Below are 19,966 nucleotides of genomic sequence, written 5' to 3'. Positions count from 1 at the left end.
GAGTGACAAGTGCTTTTGGCACTTGTCATCTTTGCACCAGACACCACCCTAGGGGGGAAGGGCCCTGTTTGTGGCTGGTGGTTGCTGAGTGCTTGTGTGATTTCACCCCTGTCCAGGGTGATACCTAAGGGACAAAAGCATGAAGAGTTTAAAAATGCTATAAAGCTTTCTGAGTACTTAAATAGACTGAAGTGAAGACTGCACCAAAAAAGTAAGATAAAAAGATGTTAATCTGTAGAGAGAGCAAAAGATCTATTAAATTAATCAATAGGTCTTTTACAGTGGCAAATATGATTTAGTTAAAGAAAACAGAGAGAGTGCAAGAAGAATATAATGAGTTTTCCACTTCTCCTAAAAGCAAGGGTTGAGAAGAGCACTTATTGACTGACAAGTATGCTCTTCAGAGAGGAAAATCACATTCTGGAGGGTGAGTCTTGGACCTGCACTGAAGTTAGAGAATGTCTGCACTGTAGTGTCCCTCAGAAGCATGGCCTCCAACTCACAGTGTTCACCTGGTTAGTAACACTGAAACATACCACACCAAAGCCAGTTTCTGTCCTTCCTCCTATTTAGAAGGAAATAACAAAAAGGAGATATACATTGATTCTCCAGCAACTCCAACTGTGTTTTGACAACATGAAGAATAATGATAAGAAAATAAAATTTACATTGTGGACAGAAACATCTGTCCAGGGTCCCAGGTAATGTGACCTCTCCATTATTGTACATACCAGTGTAAGATACTCTTTACATTAGCTAAGTCCCAAAGGGTTTGATATTGGTTCTGCTCAAGACATAAATTTGATTTTTCAGTCTCAGTGAAATGTAGACTTGTTTGTTTGGGGCTTCTTTACTAATATAACGTGTCTTTAACCAAAATCTTTGTGTTCTGATACTGAACCCCATCACTTTTATGGTTATTCCATATTGATGAATGATTGGCTCAATACTGACCTGTTTTTCCAAAGGCTCACTCAGTGACTTGTTTACCTGCATTGCTGTTGTATGTCATACGTATGTCATATGTCATCAGACTTCCTCTGATCCATGGTCGTTATCATTTGGAATTTATTCCTTCATCCTTCATGATACAAAGTGCTTATTCCACATTATATTCTTTCTTTAGTTACCTTTCTGAAATACAGTCATAATCTACCCAGAGTCCAGGAATTTGGGGACTTAGATTTTTCTAATAGCTTTCCCCTGTAGCATCAAAGATTTAACTCCAATAATATTAGGTATTCCCAAGACTGTCAATGTCACAGTCTGGATCAAGGTGCTCCATAGAATGCCCCTCCTCCTACTTCTGAATGTTCATGGGCAATTGCAGGTAACTGCTATTCAACAACTATTCCCTGAATGCTGGTGAGAGGAAAGCCAGAAGCACTAAATTAAACTATTAATATAACACACAGAAGGGATGGGGGTGAGCCAACTCAACTGTATCATGCCTCATTTGACTGGAGTGCTGATGTTATTGGTTTAAAATTTGATCAACCCTCTCGGCTCTTTAGCACCCATAAATGTTATGTTGGAGCCTGATTCTCAAAGAGAGGGAACCAGGGAAAACTTAATCTGCCATCATGAAGAGAGGTGATGAAATTTTCTTTTCTCGGTGTGAAGCAGCCTTGGCTGAGCAGGAATTTAGGAGGCCCATGGGGTCTGTATGTGCTAGCAGGCACAGAGGTTCATTTTAACTTCAGCTGGCCTTTTGGGAGAGATAAATACATAGAGCATCTTTCTTTCCACATAGCTTCATAATAAACTTCCAGAGAAACTTGAGCTTGACAAATCTCACTGCAAAATTTTAATTAAAATAGATCTTCCATTTAAAAAGTCAATTCCACTTTAAGAAAAAGAAACCTCAGTTCCACTTGAATCTCAGCCCCCCTAAAAAGACAAGCATCAGTAAGCTGTTGAATTTTGTGAAGAAAACACACAGAACCCAACTGATTGATTTTAAAATGCAATCAATTAGAAATCACAGCTGACTTTTTTGATTGGAACTTAATTTGATCTGGAATGGGTTTGTGTCCTTGCCTACTATTAATTAGCAGTAATAATAGTATTGTTCTTCTATGGGAATTTGAAACAGATCTGCCTTCCTATAAGGCAGATGGTTGGTACAGCTCAAAGCACTCTGAGTCACAGCAGAGGTCTCAGCTCCATTACTCCTGTTAGCTGGCAAGGGAAGGCTTTGGTAGAATAAAATGGTTATCCTGAACAAACGAAGAATAAGGAAGAAGTTGCCAGTGGAACGAGTTTGTCTTTTCAAAGCTGCAACCTGAAACACATTTACAAGCAGGAGAGGTTGCAGCATTCTCACAGCATTGCAGCTCTCAAGGCTTGGACACTGGGGCACTGCAGGGGAAATGTGTAGGAATGCAGCAGCGTAGTGGCTAGAGCCTACTGTAGAATTCCAGGTGTTAAACTGGTGTGAAATATCTGATTCACATTTCTGTCTAAAGCATTAAGCCAGACCTTTCTTGGCCAAAAGCAAACTCAATTGCATTATCTTCTGTTTGTTCAAGGGATAAGCCCAGCAGCTGTTCTTGTTGTGTAACATTTATATCTTTACAGAGGCTGCAACAACAGATATAGCATTTGCAGAGGCTCTGTGTGCCAGGGCTGGCCCCTTCAGTGACCTTGGAAGGAGCAGGATGCTCAGCAGGATGCAGACCCATCTCTCACTGGCTGGAGACAATGGAGCAATGGCTCAATTTTTCTTCCTTTTACATTTACACTGCAGACTAAATGCTAGTCACTTTTTAGTATTTCAATAATATTCAGCTTACAGACTTAATTTCAAAGCAAGTTTTGATATTTTCATAGATGGACAAAAACTGTTCACATTCCTAGAGATAAAAGAGATTGTTTTTTCCTCTTTTTTTCCTTTTTTTCCTTTTTTTTCCTTTTTTTTTTTTTTTTTTTGCCTGGCACATCAAAGGGTGCAAAAACGTTCATACATCTGGTTTCTCTAATAGACCTTACTAGAGCTGTGAGTGTTTAGGATAAAGAGTGTGAATGTACATGGAGTGCTGGTATCTTTTTAGTCAGCTCTGCTCTTCACACAGCAGCGTGAATAAAGCCTGAAGTTGGGCACTGTGTAAACTGATGTGGAATGGCACCTTTTGGGATAAGTCAGGCAGAATGAGACTTAGTGCCAGTTTTATGTAATACTAGCCTAGGAGTCCATGTAGAAATCCGTGAACTGTGGATATGAATAGCACAGGGAGCCCCTAGGGATCTCAAGGTGGGCAGGTGCAGGGAAATGCCGTCTCCCTGGGTCTTACCAGCTGTATGGCTCGTCCCTGGTGGCCCAGGAGCATGGGTGGATTGAGCAGGAGTCTCCCATCTTCTCCATAGGACAGGCTTCCTATCAGCAGGAAACTGGGGAGAAGCAGAGAGCAGCAGGGAGCAGTCACCCCATAGCAGGGAATCAGCAGGACTGATTCAGGCATTGCCTGAATGCCTTGCTCCAGGAGTCACAGCAGCACCATGGGAATGGCTCCTCTGATATGGGATAGTTTGATAAATCTGCTGCTGTTGATACTATTTTGGCTTGTTTTCTGCTAGCTTAGTTGGTGAGGGTACTGAAACAGCAACTGTTAGAGACAAAAAACTAACTTCTAGGGGAAAAAAAAACCTTCTACAAACACAAAGAGGAAGGACAAAAGTGTATATATTACACTTCAACTCCACAGTACTTTTATTTACTTACTACATACATATGCTTTATAAAATAGAATTTAGTGACTTCCTTCCCTCACCTAATACAACTCAAAGACATCTGCAAATACAGTCTGTCAGGCAACTATTAAATAGACAGCATTAGGACCATTAACCTGGAGGTAAGAGATGTTTTATCTTATTGCACACTCTCCAAAAGTCTGGTTCTGCTGATAATAACAGCATGGACACTGACATCATCACACGTGCTTGGATTCTTAGTTGTGATCTGTACTGCAGAACTATTAAATACATTAAATTTAACCAAACACAGAAAAGTGCCTGCCATTCTCAAGAATGAGGATTACCCAAGAAAGTAATACAGGGCGTTAGTATATTAATGCACACAACCCCCACAAATATAGTTAGAAACAAGCAAAGTGGTTAGTTAGCAGCAGGAATGTTCATAGGGTTCCGAGAGAAGCATCTTCAAAGACTTAAGGATTAAAGTGAACCTGCAGAGAGGACAGAAATTTGAAAGACATCAGTGAATTAATCTGCAGCTGACATTAGCAAAATAGAGTTAGGTAATGCTGTAACATCGTTTCCTTTTTCTAGGCTGTGATCTTGTGTTTGCACAAAATGGGCCCTGTTGCAGAGATGCCAGGAGGCAGATTGTTTGCCTGAGTGGCTGTCAGCACAGGGGAAGGAGTTGTGGCACTGCCATCCATCCTCCATCCTGACAGGAGCCCAGGTGGGGATGTGCCACTGCCCTGAAGCACAGGCAGCTCCATCAAGTGTCTCCCAGCCAGATGTTCAGTGTGGTTACCTCCTCACAGACTGGAACTATTGACCAGATATCACCAGGTCCTGTTTTGCACAGCTGGACAAAAATTATCACCAGCCCACTCCCACTAGAACATCTCCCTTTTTTGCAAGAGGGCTTCAGTCAAGGAGCCCTGAGAAGGAGCAGGAAAGGGATGAACTCCAGTGTAAAGTAAAATTATTTTTGACTGGTGTAATTGAGTTTGCTCTTATATCAAAGAGTGAGGACAAAGTTTTCCACCAGGCTAAGCTATGATCTGGCTCCAGTGTATTATCACATTTTTTTACCTGTAAAGCTACCTATATAAATTGTTAAATGGGAATTTCCCTGGTAGCCTGCTACCTGGTAATTATATCAGCAGAGCAGGGTAAGAGATGGCAGGAAAGAATGTAAGTGTGTTATGGGAATAACAAAGGAGGAATTCAATAATAACAAACATTTGCTTAAGAACATATTGTACATTTGGGTGTGAAGAAGGACTAGTCTCTGTTTTATACATGGTAGGGGAAGTAATTGAGAAGGTGTTCCATTCAGATGTTATTGCAACTGGGAAGTTATGAGACAGCCTCAAAAATTAACTCAAAGGTAACAGACTTCTAATATATAAAAAAAGAACCTTCTTTGAATTTACCTAGCAAAGCACATAATTCACTGAGATCTAATGGTGTTAAAGAATTTGTTTCCTATTCCTTCTTCTATGGCAGAGGCAGAGAAGAAAATAGAAATATTTCTTAAATTAGCTTTGTTTACATCCTCTTGTGAAATGGCAGGACGAAAACAGTAATGAGGATTCAAGGTCAAAAAGAATTCTGTCCACATCTCAGTCCTTCTCAAATCATTTTGAAGAATGAGAACTGAATAGAGGAAGAATGAACTGATTTCTTTTAAGTTTAGTCGTTGCAAATGCAAAATGAGTATCATTCTGCAGATATGGTGCCAGAGGACAACACAAGCTAACAAAATAATGGTAGTCCAAATAAATAATTTATGCACCATATCAAAAACTGAATGAGATAAAGACATAGAGAACACATTTGAAAATTTGGAAATTGCTCAAAGCTTTTCCTCCAGTGTCTCCCAGGAGGATGAGCATGGAGGACTAATACACTGTGACTGTGTATAATTCATAAACTTTCCCTCATTTTTTGATTTTCAGTAGTTACAGTTTATAGCTAACAAAGGAACAGAGTGGAAAAATCCTGGTGAGAGTTGAGAGGAGAACATAAACCAGCTGATTCCTCCACTTAGTCTATTCATAAAGGGCATCTGTTCTCATCCCAAACTGCACATATATTTGCCATTAAACTTAGCACATTGAGAACAGAAAAAAAGCCTTCTACTCACATCCTTATGTTTACTTTATATTTATATTTTTATGACAGCTATTGCAATGTGAAATTATAACACAAAAATCCATTTCCAGGTGATTTGTTTTAAAATTATTCTGTTGTGGCTGTTGGTTAATGTTCAGACTGGATTTCTTAGGGATTCATTCAATGGCAGCAGAGCAAACTCAGAGCAAACTAGTGAATGCTATCAGAAGGCAGTGGGATGTTTCTGGATGAATTATACAGAATAAAACCTCCCCCACCTACAGCCACATTGGAAATATGTTTCTAAGTTAAAGAAATCTAAAAGTTACGTTCAGATAAGATTTGCCTTGAAAAGATTTTGATGGTCGCAGCAATGTGAAGTCACATTCTGAAGAGATAGGGCAGGCATATCCAGTTGAAAAGGGTTGATTTCAACTCGGCATGTCAGCAATTTGTAACAGATTTTATACACAGAACAATTAAGTTACACAACCAATATTGCTTTCTAAAAGATTCCTTGGAGTTTTAATTTTTTAACCAAAACCAGATGATAGCGTCCTGTGGCTTCCTGAGGGAAACCCTTTGCCTCCTACTCCAAGTAAACAAGCAGAGCCCAGCACATTTCTCAGCTGCATGACAAGTTCCAAGCTGCTGGGAGGCTGAGAGGCCCCCAGCCTCTGCTGCCATATGTCAGAGCAAGCAGTGTCTGCCCTGAGCCATCACAGCAGACGTGGTGGAACACCAGAGCAGGAATTTCCACGCGGCTTCCCACCATCACCAAACACATAAAGAAACCACACGGTGCTCTCAGGGCACCTCTGCAGATCTATTGTTCTGGAGGTGGGTAAATGAGAAAGAAGGTCACTGCTACCAGCAAGCTGCAGAAGTGACTGAGGGGAAGCTGCCCTCTGATTATCCCCTGTGCTCTGAGCCCAACAAAAGGGATTCATTCTCCCACTCCTCCCTATGGTATTTTCTGGGGTCTCCTGTGGTATTTTCTGGGGTCCCCTGTGGCAGGAAAGATGAATCTGACTCCATGTTCTTAGAAGGCTAGTTTATTCTTCTATGATACTAAATTATAGTACACGAAAGAAAGCTACACTAAAACTGTACTAAAGAATAGAGAAAGGATACCTACAGCAGGCTTAACAAGATACTAATGAAAACTCGTGACTCCTTCCAGAGTGCCGACACAGCCTGACTGTGATTGGTCAGTGAGTAAAAACAATTCACATATTGGATAAACAATCTCCAACCACATTCCAAAGCAGCAAAACACAGGAGAAGCAAATGAGATAATATTGCTTTCCTTTTTCTCTGAGACTTCTGAGCTTCGCAGGAGAGAAATCCTGGGCAAAGAGATTCTTCAGAAGGTATGACAGTGACACCTCCCTGCCTGTCCTGTCTGCCTCTGAGAGCCTGTTGTTATGTGAATGTTGTTTACTTCATTAATTTTCTCCTGCCATCAATTGATGAATGAATTATTCATAAGTAAATTTATAAATTATTCTACTAGTTCTATTGATGATTGAATAATATTGACCATATAAATTATTCACTCTTCTTTTTCTCCACTAAATGACAAATAAATTATTTGTGAGTATTGTTTTCTTCATTATTAGATCAACTCTTCCATCTGTTGAGACATCCATAAGATGTCACTCACTATGATAGCTGTAAAATTTGTAATCAGGACCCTTTAGGAACTATGCTTTCATGCACAAACAGAACTAGTTTAACTTTATTGTATACTTATATGGCAGTTTCTTTATGTACAAGGTCCTTTCTTTACATATAAGGTCCTGTTCCTTTAAATATAAGGTCCTTTAGAGCATGAGGTAGTGTCTTGTATGTTTCACAGCCAAGTAGACAACGTGCTGAGATATTTTGGGTTGATTCTCACCCAATCAAGACAATTTTAATTGTGAAGTACTGTACTGTAATTTTACAGTTGTTGCAATTTGTACTGTAATTTTACAGTTTTCCATATTTGGACTTAATAGTCAGGGTTGAGGCCTTAGTCTTCCCTTGATCCCAAAAGTTGTAGGTTCTGTAAAGGAGCATCAGGAGCAAAGCCAAGCCAGAGATTCCTTGACTAATTACTATTACAAATGTGAACTGCATAGGCCAGTTATTTCAAGTTCCTGGGTAAACTACATGAGTTTTCCATCAAGATAGATCCATGCCTTCTGTCTCTTTCACTGATTCACCAGTAACTATTTGGCAATCAAGTGACAGCCTCTTCTAGTGGCAGCATTTCTAGCATATTTTACCATGCAGACAAAATATGTCTATATCCAAAAATATGAACAGTCCATGTGGTTATGATGGGTTAGGGAAAAAATCAAAATCAATTTTAAAAAATGCATTTCTAGGAAAGTGATGCTAAGCCACAAGCACCCACAAAGAAAGGACTACGTCCTCTCTGTTCCATGAAGCCCAAGTTGAATTAAGTTCATCAAGACAATCAAGCTGCATTAACATGAAATCGGTATAAGGATCATAATAGTATGCTGAAAAGTAATCTCTAAGAAGTTGCTCGGAAAGAGACAGAGAGAGGAGGCATCTCATGCCAGCAGAGGAGCAGCCCTTCAATAATTTTCCTGGTGTGAGGGCCAGCAAAGATCAGAAGCACATACCTCTCTGCTGGCATTTGCTTGAGCCCGAAACCTGTCAGTAAAGTATGTGCAAAGATGTTTTGGTTGACTTTTTATGTTCTTTTTTTAGAATTTAAAACCATGAAGCAGACTGGCATATTTGCCAGTCTGAGTACATGTAAGAGAGTGAACGGAGACCAAAACTACAGTTCAGGCTGCCCAAGGGGAGGAAAATGAATAAACAGGCCATGCCAGAACAAGAGGACTGCCTAGTAAGCAGAGAGCTCATTTATGGGGAGCTCTTCAGCACTGGGCAGGTCTGTAACATCATAGCACTGTAAAAGCTGTTTCTTCTTGTTTTCCCTTTCTTTTCCACCCAAATGATCTGTGATCTATCACAGGTTGTCCCTTAGAACACCTGCACAGCAGAAAATCCCAGCTCTTTCATTTTCAGAAAAAGCTGTTAATAGTTCTGCCTCTCTCACTGAGGCACACTAACAAGTTCTTGTCTAAACTGTCATTAATGTTTTCACTTAGATTTCCACATTAAAATTGTCAGCACTTCAGATTGAAGTGTTGTGGTCAGGGCTTACAGGGGAAGCACTGAGACTTTGCATTCTGAAAAACAATGATCTTCAGGGTCAAGTTTTTTAAATTCTGTTTGTCCCTGTTCTCCCAGCAGAAGCCCCATGGGATATCCAGACACAGAAATAGACAGAAAGGTATGACAGAGAAAATGGGAAGGTGGTAAAAGTGTGCCTGGACAGAAGTGGTGTATTGAGAGAGCTGGAATGGAAGAATGGCCTTAGCAGCTCTGTTCAGAATGGATATGAACAAAGCACAGTTACATTGTTCAAGGGCAGAGAAAAGACCACTGCAGTAGTTGGGATAAAATGGTGAAGGGAGCACACAGGAAAAACTTAGAGTTATATAGGTGGGTAATGGACTGAATCTTTGGGACAATTATGACAAAGAAGTTATGAAATTTAGTCTGCATATGAGATTACAGAGAGCAGTCTGAGCTGATCATGTTTCAATTAAGGGTCTGAGCAAATGACAGATGCTACTGATCAGAACAAGTGTAGGTGCTCCATATTAGACAGCGTGATGTCTATTCATCAGCAATGGGATAGTTCAGAATATGAGTTTGGATAGGAGAAAAGAGATGAGTAAGTGTACAATATAAAGATATGAGCTGCACAGAGGCTTAGGTGGTACTCTCATGCAATGATATTTTTTCTCACTGGGAGTAAAAGCCAGGAGCAAAAATCTACTGAGATGGATTTACTGTAAATGCAGTGTACTGTCAAAATATATTTGCAGCTCAGTTAGGTTTTTCTGTTAGTTTCCCATCAATGCTTTTGACTCCTATTAATGTTCCGAATTTAATTCAGTTTTGCTGCTTTTCTGAAAGTAAGTCACCAGAAAACAGAGCTGCAAAAAGCTGCAGAAGGCCACATATATTTTGCCCTATATCTAAGAGAAATTTAATTTAAATTATCTGTCAGAGTCAGTTAATTAGGAAACATTCAAACAACCTTTCATATGTCTTATTTCAGATGTGATATTATTTAGGAAAGGGTAATTTTTCCAAGGAAAAAAAAAGGAGCAAATCTGTGGACATGATTCTTAGTGAAAAAGAACATGTCAAAATTACTGGTATGTGACAAAAGGTAATTTTATTTCACACTAAATCATATTAAGCAATAACTCTCTGCCTTATCCTGTTCAATGCAGTGAAACTGTTCATGATGAGGACTGTACCCTGAAGGAAGGACTAAATAAGAAAGCTCTGGATACCTACTTGCTTACTTTTTTCTCAGAAGACTCATAATCTTCTTCTCTAAGACTTTCCCAGAGCTGAAAAGCAAACTGCTTATTCCTAACATTACACTAGTATTGGCCTCTCTTTATGATTTCTCCTATAACTTTTGCAATCATGCTTCCCTATTCCATGTCACTGAATTTTTCCCTCAACTTCTTTTTTCCTGTATTATTGTTCCTTTTGGTTGCAGTTGATTTAGTGCCATCTTGAAGAAACAAGGCTGGTATTTTCTTTTAAAAAAACTGTGAAATTGTTATGTGTTATAATCTCTGTACAACCATAACTGAATTTCCACAGGTATTCTACCTTAGTGTCATCAGCTCCACCATTCCTGAGAAACGGAGCAGACAAGGAAGGTGATCATGTCAGGAAGGTGATCACTTCAGAAGAAGAGGAGGGAAATAGGTGGGGAAGTACCATTAATCCGAAGAAAAGAGCCAACCCTATCAGATTAATCTCACACTCTATGAAGAGCAGTATTAGGTAATATACTCAGGATGCTGGCAAGGAGACAGGCATCTGTATTTTGGACTAATGAAGTCCTATTAAGATCTATGTGCTTGGAAATGTTCCTGGAGCGCTGTAGCTAAGTGTGGATCGTGGCAAGCCAGCCATCGTCGAGCAGAACGCGGCCGCCCGCCTCGGCGGCTCGGGTGCAATAAGGCAGCTTTCCTGAGCAGATGTGCCTGAGACCTCAAGGGCATCAAAGCGCCTGAGATTCCTAGCTGCTCTGACAATCTGGCAGCAGATCTGTTTGGCACAGGCCATCACAAAGTCAATAGCATGCTTTTGGAGTTGTTTCTCTCTTCCCAACACCATATTGCTCAATGTCTTTCAGTGAGATGCAAAAGGAAAAAAAAAAAAAAAAAAAAGGGAACCGGTCAGAGCCGGTTATGGCCTTCTGTACTGTTGTCACTTGACACAGCAGCTTCCTGGAGATAGCACAGTTATGGGTAGATGAGTCTCCAACGTGTCTGGAGTGAAATGTCCTGTGGGCAGTGGACTAAATAAATAGTCATTACCACTCCATAGACTCAAGAGAACACAGATATCTGGCTATCCAAGCCAGCCCCGATGGGGGATTATGAGATACAAATACTCTTTCAGCACTGATAGTGTGCTGACTTCTGAGAAATGAACATAAATGAACATATGTTTTCTTATCTAGTATCCATATGCAGATGCTGATTTTTTGGGTGGTCTCAGAGTCTAGGAGCTTTTCTGGAGAAAGGCTTTAACCACTTCTTTACACAAAGAACTGGCTTCAAAGGGAGCTTAAAGACAGTCCTAAATCCTAAATCTCAAAATCTACAGTAGCTGACCAAAAAAAAAAAGAGTATTTTAGGTTATTGTCACAGGTGTGGCATAACAGGATAGGAAATGTTTATGTTGGAGTTTATCTGCATTATTTATTGTTTTCCGTCAGCTTTGCTGGCATTTTCTTCTCCACTCTTTCAGTCAATATGAGTCATGAGAAGAAAAGCCGAGGTCTACACAGGGACACTTATATGAATCTGTGAACTTCTTCCATGTTATACTTCCTTCTTTTCTTTATTTGAAACCTGAGTCAAGCAAGTGTGCATTAATCTTACTTCATCCCATTTCAGTCTTATGCTATAGATAAAAAATTGAAAACTCTAATTACTCATGAGAATTAAATTTCTTTTTCATATTAAAATATGAACCATTAAGGAAAATATTAAAAAAAATCCAAGTTCCTTTTCTGCAGGGTCAGCACTTTATCATTCCCTAAAATATATGGTATTTTCAATTCTTTCAGTTCCCATTATCCATTTCATTTTACTGTGTCAAAAAATTGAAGCATTTTGTCCCTTCTTAGACTATTCCATGCTATTAGGAATGAAAAATCCTCTCTCTAATGAAAAATCATGTTCTGTTTTATCATGATCATTCTAGTTCTTTAATACTGTTCACGTGTTGCAATAGTTCCGTTGCAATTAAGGAAGCCACCGAAGCATAGGCTACAGGGGAAAAAGCACAGCAGCACTGTGTCTTTTCCTTGCTGCTAGCCCAGACCTTCCTCAGCAGTGAGACAGAGAACAGCGAGTGGGGAGGACCTGGAGGAGAAGCAGGAGCAGTAACACGACTGGCTCTTCCAGGCAGACCATGACTAAGATCATGAGCTGGTGAGAGTGCACACAGTTTGAGGCACAAATTCCCTCCTTTCCCAATCACCATATGATTTCACACCCCAGAAAAACTCCAGGTGCTTGATTTGTATGAATGTTAGTGACAGTGAGAAATGGAAGAAACTGTAGTTAACATTCAAGAGACATAATGCAAACGTTCCCAGTGATAAGTTCCCTGACTTGTTTCCTGTCACTGTATTTAAATCTCCTACAAATTCAAAAGATCTTTCTGCAGTGTACGACAACAAATATTTGTTGGTCAACAGCTGACCCCTGCTGGTGTGAAAAATAATAATAATAAAAAAACCACACCAAACAATAAATACTAATAAAAACTACAACCTATTTATTATTTTTCCAGCCTCCTTTGTGCATATTTGCCTTTGTCTTGTACTTCATTTTGATTAATCACTTAACTCTATCAGGACTGTATCTCTTCAGCCTGTTTGCAAAAAGAAAGGATGTTGTTGTTGTTGCTGTTTCTTATCCTTCCATCCATAATCAACCACATGCTATTCATTTATCTATAACATCTTCTCATGTCTGCTCTATGTGTCCAAAAAATTTCCCTTTGATCATTTGGAAACAAGTTCCTGGCAATTTCTTGTTTCATTGTCTGTTTATTTGGAAGTGGTGATGGCAGCATATTCTCTTTTCTGTGCTTCTGCACAATTCAGATTTTTATCAGTAATGCCATCATTACTAGTATGCTTCTTCTCCAGTTTTCTCCTACTCGTTTGACTTTCCCCTAACTTGAACCAAAAACTAACTTTTACAACAGCTCACAAAAAATTTACACTATTTGTCCTGCATACCCACTATCTACCTTTATACATGATCCCTTAATCTTGTCATGAACAGTCTATCTATTTTTCAGTTATTATTATCATCAGAGTTCTGTATAACTGTACTGTCTTCTCTTGGCAATTCACTCAATAACCTTGGTCCTCTCCCCAGCAAAATGGGAATGTAGGGAAAGGGGTTAAATGAGGCATTCACATCAACACACTGGTAAGGCTACTTTCTAATGTTTCTTTATTGAACTGTATCATGATAGTCTAACACTTCAGATCAGATGTACATCTGAAATCACAAACCACATTTTACTTTTCATTTACACAGGATTTACAAACTACATTTTTAAATCTACGTGATGCTTCACACATTTATATAAATCATGCATTCAGTAATTTGTGTTGCTCTTTGTGCATTGTGACTCTCTCAGATAGCCAGGAATGAACTCTCTTGTATGCATATTTAACTAAATTGTCCAAGACAGATATTTCTAATGTAAGCCCACTGGAGCTGTGCAACAGTGTCTTGTCATCTCTTTGGGTGGGAGGCTCCACATTCAGCATCCAGCTACTGGGAAAGTTCTGCCTGCAGCTTTCTCCCAACCCCCCTCCCACTGGTCAGCAACTTTTGTGACAGTTCAGCTCTTGTCCCTAAAAGAGAGCAAAATTTTTTAAAAACACCCTTATTTGCCTCAAATAACTGCTAAAAGTCTTGTCACTTTGGATTATATTTTATCTTGCCTTCCAGCTTCTTGTAAAGTTTAAAAGTATGCATTCCTAACAGAAAACTTTATACACCTGATAATACTTCCCAGAATTTTAATTTCTTTCTTTTCATTTCTTCTTTCCATTTCATTTAAGTGTTGCTGTGTTAGTCTCCAGCAACATTTTCGCCTTAGGGAGCTTCACCTTAATCACATTCTGGTTGTATTAACTCTGTGTCTTAAATAGAAATGTTTTTTCAGTCCTCTCCTCTGGCACACAGAGCTGTCTCAGTACATCCATTGAAAGGTGTAGCCTTTTCTGGAGTCAAGATATAATTTTTCTATGTTTTTTTCAAGAAAAATTTAACATCTAGGGAAAGTTTTATTGAAATCATCTCTCTGGAATAAAACTCCTTCCATGGCCTTTAAATTACATGCTAAAAATGAAAACAAAAATGAAACAAACAAATAAATAATGCCATCTTTACGTTTCTAGTGTGTGCCTAATACTTTTCCTTCTGTGGGAAAGTTTTCTGTACTTAGGCACGTGCAAATATAAAACTGGAACTGGTTTGGACTTTTTTTTAGTTGGTGGATTTGTTTGATTTGCTTTGTTTGTGTTTGTTTTGTGGTTTGGTTGGTTGATTGTTTTTTGTATTGACTCTAATTTCAAACACTAATATTGAAGTCATGAGGCCTTGTAGAACATATTTCAGGAAACAGCTTGTCATTAATTTGATTTTGTTGTGGCCTGATGACCTCCACAGCCTCACTAAGGCTTGCAGGCAGGACCGAGGTGGGCTCCAAGAGCCTGTACAAAGGAGAACATATGGAAACAACTTTAGTTTAATGTATATATATATGTTTTCTGAGAGACAAAGTTCATTGCTGTAGCACTGAAGTGAAACCTTCATTTGGAGGGAGCAACACTGAAATACTTAAAACTTGGTACCTATGAAAATTCATCCCCTTCTTCATGTCCTTCTCTTTCATCTTTTTAAGCTAAATAGTTAAAAGAGTAATTAGCAGTAACATATCAACACAGAGGTTCAGCATTTGTGCATTTTTCTTAATAGTTCAACTTTGGCTACATATTTTCTGCCTTGCTCAATGTACAGGATTCCTAATTTATGCATGATTTTTATGGAAAAAAAAAGTATATTACAAATAGGCAAAAGTTTACCATGTAGTTAAAGCACCAGAAAGGAATTATTTCAGACTTAATCTCACTGGTGCTACAGGTTTTCTTGAGAAAAACCACTTAATCTCTCTGTACTTCTGCTTCTCATGTATTTCTTAAAGGATGGTAACACTTCTTCTTTCTCTCTATTTACATTGCAAACTCCTTTTACTCTGTGTTTTATATTAATCTTGTTGCACTAAAGATCTTATCTAAGAATTCTTATGATAGAGTTGCTTTTACCTACATAAAAAACAATATATTCCAATATATTCTGTATGATTAGTTATCCTGCATGATAGGTTATCCTGATCTGTGACCTGAGTGTAAAAGGAGTTGTTATTGCAGCAGAAGTGCTTTAGAGACCAAGTCAGATCAGAATTTCAGCGTTGCATGGCTCTTTTATCAAGAGATGGTGGGTTGTAATTAGAAAGCTTTCTCTATAACAGTAAAATAAATGTACTTCAGAATGGCTTTTCAACCACACTTGAAGAAAACCAGTTTGGAATGATCTGCATCTGCACCTTTAAACCAGCCAGCACTGGGGCAGGCAGGCTACATGACTGCTGCCTGCTGGGAAGGGTTTCCAGCTTGTATTATCTCCGTGACTATATCCTGGATTCTAAAGAGAGATTTCTGGGCCAAAAATTTAACATCATGAACAGAAATGGAAAAAGATGTTTCCAGAAATGGAAAGAAATGTTTTCAGGCTGTGTTTAGGAATGGCCAGTCAAACCTTGCAATCTTACTGAAAATTCTGCCTCTGTATATAGTTTCATGCTTATAATAATGTATCCCACTCTTGCTTTATGTAAATCCCAAGGCTGGAAAAGAAGAAAATGTGCTGCAAAAGAAACTTCTCTGGAGTAAAACCTAAGAAACTTGACATCAAAAATTGCTCATAATAAGTCCAGACAAAATTTGGGAAAAAAGTTTTTGTTCAAACTACTACATAATACAGTAAATATTCCCTGATAAAGGGAATGAGACTTTTGATCAATATTTCAGTGATTACAATTTATATTTATGATTTTTGCACCATTTCATGATGAAGCCATTTTTTTAGGTAGGTAGGTAGATGGTATGGCTTTACCCCTTGTGAAACAGTGAGAGGATTGAAACTTAATTCTCCTGCATGTCTACAAGAAAGCTCAGAACTGGTACAGAATAAAGAACCATGTCATCTTTGACTGTTCTCTGAAAGGAGGAGCTGATCTTTCTCCTCAGTTCATGTAAGAATGTATTAGGAATCCAGGTCTGAGTCCCGTAAAGAGATCTTCACAGATCACACACATAATCCAGCCCAGAACATAAATGTAATGTTTGAGGAAGAGTCAAACTGAAGATAGTTTTACTCAGCACTTCTTTCTACCCTGGCTGGGAACCTCCTGGTTAAATTCTCTTGGCATAAGGTCATGTCTTTTTACTCCTCACCGCTTCGATAACTATAGTATTTGAGTACATCAGAAAAAGAAATTAAAATATATGCTTTGCTATTGCTAAAAACTGGAGATGTAGGCATGCTTGATTCCAAGGTGACAGTTTGTGTCCCAGCAGGTCTTGAGGTGACAGTCAAGGCTGGTGTCATGCAGGTGAGGAGCTTAAATGGCTCTCCACAGAACAGATCAGATGATGCCCAGCACAGACACAGCTGATAGAATACACTAATGCTGAAAAAACATTATTGTGCCCACTCCAGCTACCTGTTTCCCAGTTCTGTCACAGTTGACTTGCTGGCATGGATCAAGATATCTTTTTTTGATTTCTCTCCAGCATACACTCTAATAATCATAGAGACAGAGTAAATGTGCTTCCATAAACTGTACACAGGATCTGCAAGCCTAACTCCTGGTTACTGTAGCTTTACTTCACATCAAGGCATTTAAATCTCTGTTGAAATCTAATTCTGTCTGATTCCAAAAGGTTTAAAATCTAAACATATGTACCTAACAAGATTTCTTATTATAGTATGAGCTTCTACAGTAAAGACCTTCATTGTGGCTATCCAACAGTCACTTCCAGAATTACCATCCTACTCCACATACATTGCCATGTGGGACTGAAAAACAGTAGCAAAAAAAAAAAAAAAAAAAACCAAAAACAAAAGTACGTTGTTTAACTACTTATTTTGCAGTTTTGCAAAGATTTTCAAGTGTGGCCTAATCAGCTGCAGCACCTGATTAAACACTACCCTGCACATACTATGCTTTCTGATGAGTATTTTATGTGTTCTTGTCTCTGCAGACTGAAGAAGTCCTGAAGATTGATGGAGGGCCATGCTATTCAAACAGCAGGCGTTGCTGAGACAGAAGCTCTTTGTGCTAGGCAGCCTTGCTATTGGAAGTCTCCTATATCTAGTTGCCAGAGTTGGGAGTTTGGATAGGTAAGTCATTAAGTAGCTGCTCTCTTGTGTAGAATGGGCTAAGATTGTCTGAGTTTCTGCTTCAAGGGTTTGATTGTTTTCATGCTCTGTTTTTTGGTTTGCTTTTTTTTTTTTCTTAGAGTCTACTTGTACAGGAAGACAGAAAGACTGGCTATTTTAATGTGGTTTTCACTATTTATTCCTACCCTTTGGAGAAGAGAGTAGGAAAATAGTCACAGTCATCCCTGTCAAAGTTTTTCTGTTTGTCCATTTGTATTCTGAACACACTGACACTTGTTTTCAGAGAAGAAACAAACTAGCATCCAGTAAAAATGTCATTACAGTAGCTCATTTTGCCTGTGTACATCTGTGTGTTGACCTCTAGTTTCAGCAAAACAGTTATGATGTATTTATACATCTCCTTTTCTAAATTTGTGAGCAAGCAATTAATGTGCTGCAGTGGTAGTTAAAATTAAGTATGAGCCTGCAGAGCAGCTCGTCAAATTTTGAATACTATTTCATTTGAAAGATTGCTTCAGGGTTTGAGAATTTTAACTATGTTAATTAGCTGGTATTTTCTGTAGCTGAATGTGCTAAATAAGTGGGTTTTCTCTGCAAATGATTTCCTGGAGAGCAGTAGAAAGCACAGTAGAGAAAATCAAAGAGTGCTTGGCACTTCTGACCAGGCTGACTTTTGACTGGTTTTTGACAGTGCAACAGTAGTGCTACCTGCACTGACACTGCTGCTCCTGTCAGCTTTGAAATGGCCTGGGACTGCTGTGGTAGGTGCTACACAAATTCACAACATATTAAAAACAACAACAACAACAACAACAACAAAGAAAAGAAAAAAAGCTGATTTAGAAACATGAATGTAAAAAACCTACACGATTTCCAGAATCAGGTAGACAGTTTGCAAGTGTTAATGCTGTATTCTTGTCCTTCTTTTTAATGATGCAACATATTAGGTGGTTTCAAAACAGTCACACAATGCTGTGTGAATATGTGGTGCTTGGAAAAGTGAAAACTGCTACCTGTGGTCCACTGCTAGGTAACAGTGGGCTCCATTGGCAGTCACTGGGTGCCTTCTTCCACTCCTCAAATCCACTCCAGAAGAAGGAGACCATGTACTCAGCTAGGATCAAGTGCATTGCAAATTAAGCCCTGGAACTTCTTTCCCCTGATGGTCAAACCATCTCTGATACTTCAGAAGTAGAAATTTCACTGAGACTAATGTGATTCTGTAAATGGAGGCAGAAATCCTTACTGGTCCCTGCAAAAGTATATTTTATGCTCAGAGGCATGAAGTCTAATTAACCTTCTCCTATTATCTATGCTTGCACATCTACAGAATTTACTGATGGCTATAAAATTATCTCGCCACAGTATTTGACTCGCTGACCTCCTGCGGCAATGAATTCCGCTGGTTTCATACATAGTGTTGCCAATGGCAGTAAAATTCAGTTTTGTTCTCTTGCTTTACCCAGAGTGAAGCATACCACACTGCTAAAAAGAAGTCCTGTGTATGGACTTGTTATGAAATAGAGAGAGAAAGAAGTACTAGAAAGGACAAGGCACAGATGAATTAACTGGAAATATTCTTCTGCCTGATCATTGTTGAATCTCTCAGTTAAAGGATGCTAAGTGGCTTCAACAGACTTTGGAATAACTAATTGTTCAGGAAGAAATCCAGATTCATTTATGCTTAATTTATGCTGATCTAATTTGAACAAGTGAGCTGGGGGTGGCTCATGTTTAATAGCCTCAGATTAGGCTTTCCAATGGCAGTGTCTTGAGATTCCTCAGGCCCAAAGGGAAATTACCACTAGTTTATATGATTCATTGAGTCATAAAATCTGGTAAGATGAGCACTTCCCTCCAGGGGAGGCCACCTTCCTTCAGCTCCTGAGAGCACAGGTCTGCTTCACATGTAGAAGCTCAAATAGATTCTATGGCAATTTTGAGCATGTCTGGATTAGTCTTTGAGTTACCTGACTCCCTGACTGGCAGTGCCAGGGGCCTCCACATCTGATTTCCATGCTACAAAATACTCCTGCTGGAACCAGGCTTATAATCTTTTGCTGCTGTGACACCTCCATTGGAAGAAAATTAGCAAGTATTCTGGATCAGGTGAGACAGCTCATTAAGATTGCCCAGACCTACTCCAGCTGTTTTGAAACTTTTCAGAAATACAGGTCCTGGAGATTAATTGGTTTATGGTGGGTTCTCTAAAGAAGAATTATTGTAGAGTTTTACTGTAGCAGCTTGAGAAATTGCCTGTTTTGGGAGAGCAACTCAGTGATATAATAAGTGCCATATACTCTTTCTTAGCAGAGAACTGTTATTTAATGGGAAAGTTACTCAGAAAATTAAGAATATCAGCACATTGCAATATAAGAGTTAATAGTTACATCTTGGATTAAACTATGAGGATCTGCCCTTTACTTTCCACCAGCAAGATCTTTTAAGTGTTACTTTTTCATTGTTTAGAGAGAGTAGAATCAGGGGGAAAGAGTAAAAGAGCCTGAAATACAAAGGCTGAGGAA

The 19,966-nt window shown here is 39.0% G+C and overlaps 1 protein-coding gene across 5 annotated transcripts in view; it reads left to right on the top strand.

Annotated features, from left to right (window-relative positions):
• Window positions 1–19,966, top strand: part of HS3ST5 (heparan sulfate-glucosamine 3-sulfotransferase 5) — a 195,214-nt gene that overhangs the window by 169,194 nt on the left and 6,054 nt on the right. For all 5 annotated transcript variants that reach the window (XM_063151033.1, XM_063151030.1, XM_063151031.1 and 2 more), the window contains one exon: window positions 17,303–17,441. In XM_063151033.1, coding sequence (XP_063007103.1) covers window positions 17,335–17,441 — 107 coding nt within the window. In that variant the 5' untranslated portion in view covers window positions 17,303–17,334. The remainder of the gene's footprint in view (window positions 1–17,302; window positions 17,442–19,966) is intronic.

Source organism: Melospiza melodia, chromosome 3 (assembly GCF_035770615.1).
Source record: "Melospiza melodia melodia isolate bMelMel2 chromosome 3, bMelMel2.pri, whole genome shotgun sequence".
Taxonomy (NCBI): domain Eukaryota; kingdom Metazoa; phylum Chordata; class Aves; order Passeriformes; family Passerellidae; genus Melospiza; species Melospiza melodia.
This window is presented reverse-complemented; position numbering and strand designations above follow the sequence as displayed.